Source organism: Hirundo rustica, chromosome 26, assembly GCF_015227805.2.
Source record: "Hirundo rustica isolate bHirRus1 chromosome 26, bHirRus1.pri.v3, whole genome shotgun sequence".
Classification (NCBI taxonomy): domain Eukaryota; kingdom Metazoa; phylum Chordata; class Aves; order Passeriformes; family Hirundinidae; genus Hirundo; species Hirundo rustica.
The window spans coordinates 1,549,057-1,560,387 of NC_053475.1; the positions used below are offsets into that span (position 1 = coordinate 1,549,057).

The 11,331-nt window shown below is 42.5% G+C and overlaps 1 protein-coding gene across 1 annotated transcript; it reads left to right on the top strand.

Annotated features, from left to right (window-relative positions):
• The first annotated feature begins 258 nt into the window (after positions 1-258).
• AP1M1 (adaptor related protein complex 1 subunit mu 1) lies at positions 259-9,062 on the top strand. Its single transcript, XM_040086986.1, has 12 exons — positions 259-346; positions 873-1,029; positions 1,406-1,473; positions 1,996-2,126; positions 2,276-2,423; positions 2,805-2,931; positions 3,624-3,766; positions 4,475-4,546; positions 4,777-4,935; positions 5,562-5,687; positions 5,896-5,971; positions 6,923-9,062. The coding sequence occupies exons 1-12, from the start codon at positions 305-307 to the stop codon at positions 6,943-6,945; spliced, it is 1,272 nt and encodes a 423-aa protein (XP_039942920.1). The 5' UTR covers positions 259-304; the 3' UTR covers positions 6,946-9,062.
• Positions 9,063-11,331: the final 2,269 nt, after the last annotated feature.

Here is an 11,331-nt window from a genome sequence, read left to right on the forward strand (position 1 = left end):
TAAATATCTTGCGTAGAGCCATATAATATGCACTTTTCACATCAACCGAATCACGAAAATTAACCGAATCACGGCTGTTAACCCAAACCACGTCCCCACACGGGCGCGGCCGATCCCTGTGCTCGTGTGGGGAACAGCACGCGGGGGGAATATTTAACATTTAACGTGCGCCGCCCGCTCACGGTGCCCTTCCGCCGCTCGGCGCGGATCGCTGCGCGCAGCCGCTGCGCCCGGCTCCCGGCGTCACTTCCCGCGGAAGGCAAGCGGCGGCGGAAGGCGGGCGGGACGCGGCCCGGCCGCGGCGATGTCGGCCAGCGCCGTCTATGTGCTGGACCTGAAGGGGAAGGTGCGGCCCTGCCGCGGGGGCTCGGCGGCGCGGAGCTGCGGGTTCCGCTGCCTCTCTGGGGGTTCCCTTCTCCGGGCACCGCCTCGCTGCCAGCCCCGGGCTGACCGGGCGGCCGCGGCGGATTGTGGCCCGTAGCCTCTCGCCGGTAGAGATGCCGAGCGAGGCGGCGTCCCCGGGATAATTTAATCTCTGCCGTTATTGTAGCTGCTTTGCCTCCGAGGAGTTGGGGTGTTTTCCTGTCCTAAAACCATTGTTAGAGAGTGAGGGGTAATAGGAGAAGGATGGGTCTGGAAAAATACTAATTCATGACTTTGCGGTTAAATATTGGTACTGGCGTTCTAATCGGCAAAGTATTTTGGCGTTGCGATTTGCACTTATAAATGCAGAGAGGCTCGAGGGAAGCTGGATGATTTTAAAGGGACCCTTTCAGGCATTTGTGTCTTGCTTGATAAAGTCCTCATGAAAGACAAAAAAAAAAAAAAAACCACAAAGAGAAAAAACGAGGATTTGGTTGCTTTCTTTATAGGTTCTGATCTGTCGGAATTACCGTGGAGATGTGGACATGTCAGAGGTGGAGCATTTTATGCCAATCCTTATGGAAAAGGAAGAAGAGGGGACGCTTTCTCCTATCCTAGCGCATGGAGGAGTTCGTTTCATGTGGATTAAACATAACAACCTGTATCGTATCCTTTATGCTGCATGTGTTAACATGCCAAGGATTGCTGGTTTGGGTTTGTTTTTTCTTTTTAATGCCAGAATGAAAGTTGGAGAATGGGTGAAGTGGCATAAAGAGGCTATAATCAGTAAAGTTGGTTGTAATAAATAAAGGGGGTTCTGTGCTTTACATAGTGCAATACGCACCAGCTGCATAAAGTCCAGAAAAGTGATTTTATTAATTTTACTTAATGATTGTTTATCTTCATATCACCGTAGATCATAGGTGCTGTTAAGTAGTTTACATGTAATTCTTCTAAGCAGCTCTAATCGCCTAAAATCAGGCTTTTTAAAATGCACTTAGCAAACTTTTTTAAATGCACGTTCCTGAACATCCTTTATCAGTTGTTGCAACCTCTAAAAAAAACGCTTGTGTATCACTGGTGTTTTCATTTTTATATAAAGTAGTTCAGGTGAGTGTATTTCAGAAACAACCTTTGTGTTCTTTTCTGTCTAAATAGGAGCACGTAGAGCTTTCATGTTTTTTAAGAACTTCGATAATGGCATTTTTACTTTACATTTGATTATTTTGTAGAACTGTATTCTTAACCACTAATAAGGGCACTGATATTTTGTAGCTGCGTAGGCAGAGGATGGGGCAGGGTGCTGTAAGTGGTTACACAAGACCTGAGCACTTGTGGATTGCATAAATGGTGCCTCACAGAGATCCTGTGTTCCGTTCATCCTAACCTGGCGTGAAAAATATTTTCTCCAGAATAAATATTTTTCCTAATAGCTTCTCCTAGGATCCTCTGTATCTGTTTTAATCGTGGTGGTTTTCCTGGGGCTGACCTGAGCAGAATGCCATTTGGAAAGTATGGGGTTTGGGTTGGAACTTTAGAAGATCGTTATTTTAGATGCAAGAATACCTTCTGTGCTGTCTTTCCTCAGTTAATGTCCTTCTTCTCCCTCTCCCTCCTGTTGTTGCGTTTCAGGTTTTTTCTGAATATTTCAAGGAGTTGGAAGAAGAGAGCATTAGGGATAATTTTGTTATTATTTATGAGCTGTTAGACGAACTTATGGATTTTGGTTATCCACAAACCACTGATAGTAAGATTTTACAAGAGTAAGTATCACTCTGCATCGCTTACAGCGACAAAGCCCTTGGAATGTTTTAAGCCTTTATCTGTAGGCAAACAAATGTTTTGGTGTGTTCTAATTATCACAAATATTAATTTTCTTCTTTTTTTCCATGCCAATTCTATGGTTTTGAAGGTACATCACTCAGGAAGGCCACAAACTTGAAACTGGAGCCCCACGCCCGCCTGCCACTGTTACAAACGCTGTTTCATGGAGATCAGAAGGGATAAAATACAGGAAAAACGAGGTGTTCCTGGATGTCATAGAGTCTGTTAACCTTTTGGTGGGTAGCTTGTACTTTAACTTTTGTGTGAGAATTGTGGTAGGAAGTGTTAAAAGGGGCTTTTTGTAAGAAAGCCTGCAATAAAAAGTCTGACCGTGGATGGTGTGCTGTGACACTCGAAGCAATGTAATCTTTAAATTCCCCCAAGGAAATCCAGTACAAATAATGCTTTAATTGTGTGTACTGCCGAGTTTCGGATATGTCCTTTCCTCCTCTGTCTGTGCCCCTTCATGTCCCTGGTCTAATTTATTCTACTGGATCAATTCCTCATAAGAAGCACATCCAAGAAAGCCCAGGGCATGGGGATAGGCTGGGAATGTTTCTTGATGTCACAAGGTGCCACATCAGAGATGTCTGACCTTCCTCTTCATCTTTGTTCAGGTCAGTGCCAACGGAAACGTGTTACGGAGTGAGATAGTCGGATCCATTAAAATGAGAGTCTTCCTCTCAGGAATGCCAGAGCTGCGCCTTGGGTTGAATGACAAAGTTCTCTTTGATAATACAGGCCGTGAGTGTTGCAGGTTCATGATAATCGTGACAGATGCTATCTGGAGTCTTGAGTTTTGGGATGCTTGGGTAGCATTGTAATCACAGAATCATGAAGGTTGGAAAAGCCCTCTAAAATCATGAGTCCAACTGCTGACCGGCACCACCGTGGTCACCACTAACCCCTGTCCCCAGGTGCCGCATCCACAGGCCTTTTGAACACTCCCAGTGGTGGTGACCCCACCAGTGCCCTGGGCAGCCTGTGACAGTGCATGACCATCCTTTCAGTGAATAAATTTTCCCAAAATACAACCTAAACCTCCGCTGGCACAGCTTGAGGCTGTTTCCTCTTGTCCAGTTCCATGTTGCCTTGGAGCAGAGCCTGACCTCCACCTGGCTCCATCCTCCTTTCAGGGAGTTGTGGGGAGCGAGAAGGCTCCTTCTGAGCCTCCTTTTCTCCAGGCTGAGTCCCCCCAGCTCCCTCAGCTGCTGCTGATGCTCCATTTCCTTTTCTGGACACACTGCAGCCCCTCAATGTTTTCCTTGTTGTGAGGGGCCAGGATTCGAGGTGCCTCAGCAGTGCCCAGCACAGTGGGACAGTCGCTGCCCCAATCCTAGAAAGCTGGCTAAAAGGGAGGAATGTCAACAGGCAGCAGCTGTGCTGTGGTGAGACTTGGGCCATAGTTTGTGTGACCTGTGTGTGTTTTCTGCCAGGTGGGAAAAGTAAATCGGTAGAACTGGAAGATGTGAAGTTTCACCAGTGCGTTCGTCTGTCTCGCTTCGAAAACGACAGGACAATCTCCTTCATTCCACCTGACGGAGAGTTCGAGCTCATGTCGTATCGCCTCAACACCCACGTGAGTCTGGATGTTTGCCTTTTTAAAATGACAATGGCTTAGATCCTAGCCGCAATGGCTTTCCCTTCTTTTTTTTTTCTTTTTTTTTTTTGTTAAAACATGGGCAGCGCATGGGTTTTGAGTCAACTGTTAAAAACAAAACTTGGTTCTCGCTTGTTGTGGACAAAGAAGAAAGTTTAGACTTAACTTAGCAATAAGTCTGTATTTTCAACTGTTGTTGAAGCTGTTTTTGAAATACTGTGGCTGTGTTTTTAATGCAATTGCATAATGTCAGTGTAGCAACTCACTGTGCTTGTTAACAACAGTATTTATGTCATTTATTTTTATTGGAGTATGCCAGCCACGGTGATAAAGATGGCCTTTGTTTCAGAAAAGTCAAAAAATTCAATCTAGAAAAGTCTGTAGCAAAGAAATAGTTCAGTCCCATGTTTTAAACTATTCAAACATTTTCCAATGCAAGTGTTATTTGGGATTAATCTGAGACATACATTTTTAAGCCTACAATTCTTGTACATTTGCTCATTGGTATATCATTGCTTGCTCATTTGTATAATTATTTCTTATAAAACCACAATTCTGTCACTTTGAACACCCCAGGCTGCATTTTCTGTGTGGGTCACATATTGATTGTAGTTTTACAGGAAAGCAGTATTTCAGTGACTCTGTCAGAGTAAAACTCAGAGCTGTGATGTGTTTTTTCACCACCAGGTAAAACCCTTGATCTGGATTGAATCTGTGATTGAGAAACATTCCCACAGCCGCATTGAGTACATGATCAAGGTCAGACATCCTTAAATAATTATTGCTAATTTTAATCTTCTTTTGTTCACAGCATTTTTGTACAAGTATTCGGTATTTCTGATGAAGCTGTGATCTCAGTTTCAGTTCTGGTTCTCAGGATGCAGGTTGGGCTTGGGGGGAGCTGTGTGTCACAGAGCTCTCTGAGCTTGGCAGCACCATGGAAATACTTAGACCCTGCTTTTCTGCTTTATTTTTTTTCCCTTCTTTAGGCAAAGAGTCAATTTAAGCGTAGATCAACTGCCAACAATGTGGAGATTCACATCCCGGTTCCAAACGATGCGGACTCGCCAAAGTTTAAAACCACTGTTGGAAGTGTCAAATGGGTTCCAGAGAACAGTGAAATTGTCTGGTCCATTAAATCTTTTCCAGTAAGTGTTAGTTTTTACTCTTACCACCCAAGAGTGTAATAATGACTTAACACTAATATTTCATTCACATTTAGACTCTGCCTAAAGTAAATTCTGTCATTATTAGACGAGTAGCAGTGGACTCTTCCTCTTTTTCCATGCATGAAAGATTGGAATTTGCTAATAGCTGTTGCTTGTATTTGTTTCACTTGGATAATTTTTTCAGAACCCAAGCAGAGGGCAGATTTTTGAGTGATGTCTCTTGGTGGTGTAATCCTTGGCCTGGCTTTAGCAGCAGCTGTTTGAGTTTCGTCAGGCTCTGCTCCTTGGGTGGTTCCATGAGCATGAGCTCTGTTCACTGCTAATGGTGTGATGGTGCAGCTGTGTGTCACTGTTTAATCTGAATTTTTGAGTATGAGGCTAGAAGAAAATCAATTATGCCTCAAGCTGGAGCTGCGGGGTTTTTTTTTAAAAAAAAAAGGATTTTTAAAATAAAAACACGTCACTTTGAAGCCCTGGAGAAGAGCTGGAATAAATAGTAGAGTTTGGTAGTTTGATGTTAAGAAAACTGTTTGTATCATTGCAAGTTTTTTATTATTTTTTTGTTTCAAGAAAAATAAAATGTCCCTCTTGTCCCTTTTGGGTAGGGTGGAAAGGAATACCTGATGAGAGCTCATTTTGGACTTCCAAGTGTCGAAGCTGAAGACAAGGAAGGAAAACCTCCCATTAGTGTCAAGTTTGAGATTCCGTATTTCACCACTTCAGGAATCCAGGTTAGTGACTGAAAACAGAAATACTGATAAATTCACCGGGCTCTCACACATGAGGCGTTTCTCATCTTGATGATTCCTGTTCGGTTTTAACCATAAGACAGATTTTACCCATAAAAGGGTCAGGGTTTTTTTTTTTCCTTTTCTTTTTTGCTAAATGCTTCTTGGCCAAACATGGGAGACTTTATATCTTACAGATTTTTCTTTCCAGGTTCGTTACTTAAAGATAATTGAGAAGAGTGGCTACCAGGCTTTGCCCTGGGTCCGGTACATCACCCAGAATGGAGGTGAGAGGAAGGGAATATTTTATTTCTCCGGAATTCAGCTACAAATTGAAGCTCACATTTTTGAGTATGGAACTATCTGGTTTAGATACACAGTAGATTAAACGACACTATTTCTTTTCTAGTCCACTTTTTGGTGTCCTAATGAAAGGGGTAGGGTGGTAATGGTGTTCAAGTATTCTTTGATTGAGCTGGAATTTGGTAAATTTAAAAACAAACACATCATTAGCACTGTGCTCACACATATAATTCTGCCAGCTTTAAAATGTATAAGACACTGCTAGTACAAAATACTAGATTTTTAGCAAGCAAAAATGGTGGGCTTTGGTTCTGTTGGGGTTTTTTAGTTGCTGTGGTGGTATTGTTGTCTTTTTGGTTATGTGGGGCTTTTTGTTTTGGTGTGTGGGGGTTTTTTTTAGTTAGTTTGTTTTTAAATTTTTTTTTTGTTTCTGTTTTTCTAATTATTTTTTCCTGGCATTTAAGCGTGACTGCTCACAATTGCCTTTATCTCTTTAGAGCTCATTCTCATGGCTGTTCTAAGCAAAGATTTGAGTTTATTTTGTAGATCTGTTGAATCCCAGACTGGTTTGGGTGGGAAGGGACCTTAAAGCTCATCTTGTTCCACCTCTGCCATGGGCAAGGACACTTCCCATTATCCCAGGTTGTTCCCAGCCCCATCCAACCTGGCCTTGGACCCTGCAGGGATGGGGCAGCCCCAGCTTCCTGTGCCAGGAAAGAATTTATTCCTAATATCCCATCAAACCCTTCCCTCCTTCAGCTAAACCTATTCCCCCTCTCAGTGTTTTATTGATCTTTGCATATTCTTGTATTAATATACATTAATATAAGAATGCATTTTATCACTTTATCCCAGCTTGCTGCTCTGCTTTACTCTTTTTAATGAGACAGATTACTAAAATTGGGGTTTTGTTGGGGTTTTTTTCCCCTTTACAGATTACCAGCTCCGAACTCAGTAAAACACCTTTCAAGCACCACAGACACCAAACCTTCAGGCCTGGAATCCATTTGCAGAAGCTTCTGTGGTCCTGAGAGCTGTGAATGTTGTTGCCAAGGGTCTCGTTTCTGCAATCTTGGACTGACAGAAGAAAGATGGGAAACTTATTGATTTCAATAATGTGTCTGAGCTTTTGAACCATTAGTATTGATTGTGTGAATATTTATTTCATTCTTAGAACACGCTGATCTTGCTGCTAAATGCTAATTACGTTAGGAGTAGCAGTTACATCGAGGAGCCAGGAATCCAGAATGAGCCTTGGGAATGTCTTGTCAATGCCTTGTCCATTACAGTCAAAGAGTTTCTAGTATTTGTATTTTAGGATCCCTAAAGACATTGGCAGCATTGTGCTACAAATTAGGGAGATGATTGTGCAATTAAATGACTGCTAAACACTTTGTTGTATTTAGCCCAAGGTATTTATTTTATTTTTTTTTTTCTGGGCATTTGGGTGCCTTAACTCATTCATAGTTCTGTTAACTTAAATTGCAGAATATGATTTGAAATTATCTGAAGTCAAAAAAATACTGTTAGCTTTTTTTTTGGTTTTTTTGCATGGTCTCAAAGAAATTAATCTGAGAGAACTGCTTCAAGTGGAAGGTTTGGAAACAAAACCAGGGGTTTGTTAAAGAGTAAGTGAACTGAGAACAAGAGAGCACAGCAGTAAATGTGGGAGAGTCTCTGGAAGCAGGATTGCTGGCTCCAGTCAGTCGAAATGCAGATGAAAGATTTCCAACCTCGTGACACCCCAGGGCCTGGAAACCCTCTGCCAACTGAGCAGTATTTGCTTTTTTTAAAGAAATTTCTGTTCATCAAACAAGTTTTCAATTGTAATATGTAGGCATCAAGCTTTAGATTAGGTATTAAAAGACCAAAACACTTCTAGAGGTGACATAATTTGGTAGGAAAATTGGGAGTTTATTATTATTTTTCCAGATAATAGTAATACACGCCAAGCTCTTCCTGGAAGTTACTGTATAAGAAGAGGCAGACAAAAACACAGTTGCCATTTTTCTTCCAGCTTGCCTTTTGTGCTAATTTAGGGCAAATACTTCCCCTTTTTGCTATAGTTCGCTAGGATTATTTAACTTCATTTGCCCTAAGGAGAGATGTTTTCTTTCTCAGTCTTTTCTGTTTGTAAACAGCTATTACTGTATCTTCCTGGCAGAATGAATAACAGTTGACAATGTTATTCTTAAAGGTATTATTATTTTTTTTTTACATGCCTGTTTTTTTGGGTTTTTTTTTCTGAGAAGCTACGGTTGGCACGGGTGTACATCGTTATTTTGGGTTTCGGTGAGGTTTTGTTTTTTTTCAGGAAAATTGTGACCGTTATCAGTATTTTCTTTACGCAACTTTTAGGATGTTTTGGGTTGATTTTAGTACTCCTGAGAGGTGCTGAACTTAAACCATCAAAACCTAAATATCTGTGTCTGCACGTGTGATAATAACACTGAGCAAAATTCTCCACTGGTGGGAGAGTCCAGGAGTGTCCACGAAGAGTATTTCAGTCACTGTCCTCGCTGAATCCTTGTAGAATGCGTATAGACAACACCTGTGTGTACAATTAGCCAAAAATCAGCTAAATTCACTCAAGCTGCAGCTGCTGTGACAGGGCAGAAGTTGTGCCTCCGGAAATCGAGTGTCTGGCGGTGTTTGGCAACAACCACACGCCCAGTTTTCGGCAGCCACGGGTGTGGACAGGTGTATTCTGACTCTGTCACGCAAAAATCTTGATGTTGAAATGAAATCGGCTTGTTCGAGATTTCAGTTCCACTGCTCGTTTTCATTTGAACAATCAAGCTTATGACTGGACTAAAACTTTTTTTTTTTTTTTTTAATATATTAAAGCTGTAACTGGTTGACAAATCAGTTTCTCCTGACTTTATTTTTCCAGGTGTTTGCTCTAATTATGCCAGTAAAATGTGACTCTCCATAGCTTTGTTTTCCTCTTGAAGTTTAGATCTTGCGGACCAGAACCATGTTTTTTCCTATTTTGTTGCAGTTTGACTGTTTTGATGATGGGGCATCAGTCATGCTTGTCCAGAAGGTAATAAAGAGCAAAAAGTCCTCTTTGAATCAGTTGTACTTTGCCTGTTTCTTTTTCAGTTTGATCTACGCCAGGTAGTAATCTCTAATCTCAAAGCGTGCTCAGCTCTTGGAAAGTGAAGCCTGAATGAGCAGAACAAAACTTCATAAAAGCAGGAAAAAAGCTGAAAAAAACCCCACCACCTTTTCCTTTTCTATTCTCTGCAAAAATCCACTCACGCACTATAAAACTGGTGCTCAGAAAGCAAAACGCCCCCTCTCCTTTTCCCCCATTCCTTAACCACAGGGGTGCACAAGCAGAAAGAAACAAGGGATGGATATTCCAGCACTCGATCTCGTACACGGAGAGCAGGTTTGGGTGGGACACTGAGGAAAAAGTTCCCTGTGAGCGTGGGGATGCCCTGGCAAAGGTTGCCCAGAGAAGTTTTGGCTGCCCCTGGGGATTTGTGCCAGGCCAGGCAGGGCTTGAAGAACCCTGGGACAATGGACGGTGTCGTGTTTAGAACGAGATGGGTTTGCAATATCTCTCCCAACACAAACTAATCTGCCGTCCTACGAGTAGATTTCTTTTTTTTCCTGCAAGTTTTGTTCTTAGACCAGCTGCCACATCTTTATCTCGCTGAACTTTGCTTTCTGCCTCATGTGGTAAAATGTAAATGCCTTGGGTTTTGCACCGTGTTATAGCTAAGTGCCTAACACAAAGGAATTTTTAAAAGACGATTTGCGTGTTTCAGATGGCAGTGGAGTGTGGAATCTGCGTTTTCAGCTCGCTGTGCTCTCACTGTTTGGTTTGAGATCCTCGCAGCGGGGCCATTCCCTGTCCCTCCTATATTTATACTCGCGCTTTAATTACTCCTTGATTAGGTGATTGCCTCTCCCGGCGCCTCAGCGGCGTTCCGTGGCCCAGCAGTTTTATTTCCTGCACTAGTGCGGGTGTGTCATTCATTGCTCTCGGCTTTTTCGACTGAGGGCAGCGGCGGCCGTGCCTGTAGATGGCATTCCGAGCACGCTGCTGACCCCGCGGCGCCTTCCGAGGGAAACTCGGCTATTTCAGTGACTCTGAGTGCCTTAAAAACCACCCCGAAACGTGTCATTAAATTTATTGTAATTTTTTTTTTTTTTAAGCCTTATGCTGTGTGATTTTTTTTTTTTTTTTTTTTTTTTTTTTAAGTTGAGAGACTTTTCAATTTAGCTGGATAGCTTTAACAATTCTTCTTTCTTTCTTTTTCTCTCGTGTAAGTGCAGCAGAGGGATTGATGCCGAGGGAAGGGATGAGGCGGTGCAGCACCGCAGGAGCAGCTGCTCGGGGTTGTTCATTTCTGGGGGACATTGTCACGAATTAAACCTGGTTTAAAGGAAGAGGAGCTGTTCAACCCCACGCACTTGACCAGCTCTGGAGAAAACTGGGTTTGTCTCAATAAATTAAGCCAGAACCTACTTCCCAGTCGAGTAAAATGGGTGCCTGAGAAAAGTTTCATTCCACCTCAGTATTGCAAGCTGAAGAGAATCTTTTGTTGTGCGTTTTTTAAGGTTTTCCTACTCTTCCTTCTTTCTTGGCATCCTTTTCTGCTGGAATACTGTTTGGACTGCTTATATTTGCTTTGCAATTCTAGTCTGAGCTGGGTTTGTCTGTAAAACATCCTTACATACGAAGAGAGATCGTGAGACTTTATCTGGAGTGGATTTGCCTCTGGTTAGGAGATTGCACCTGTTTATTTCTGACTTTATTCTGTGAAAATAAAAAGGCTAAACCTTGGCACCTCTGTCCTTATCTTGTGCCAAATGCAGTGTTGCAATATGTTCAGTGCTTTTTTTCCCCTCTGTGGTTGACACCCACTGCTGTTTGTAATTTCAGCAGCCCTGGCATGGTGAGGGTTGATTGCTATTTCATGCTGTTTTCTGCAGGGCCAAGTTAAGGGACAATATGAATAATCTGAATTGCCATGGTAGTTAACCATGCAACAATGTTGTTTATGCTACAGGAGAAGCCAAAATGTAAACAAACAATTGTATAACTCTTTTTTTCCACAGAATTTTGTGCAATTCATTGTGTTCCCTAAGTCATGCCCTCTCTACACACAGATAAAACTCATTTCTCCTGTAGTTACAGCACGTTGTCTTGACTCAGCATTTGTGAAAGCACGCTTACAGCTTGCTGCAGGCACATGCAGGGGGTTCCCTTTTGTAGCCATTGTCCATTAGGGAATTAGTGATAAATTTGTGATAACTTTGGGGGCTCCAGCACAGGAAGGACACGGACCTGTTGGAACAAGTCCAGAGGAGGCCACCGAGACGATCA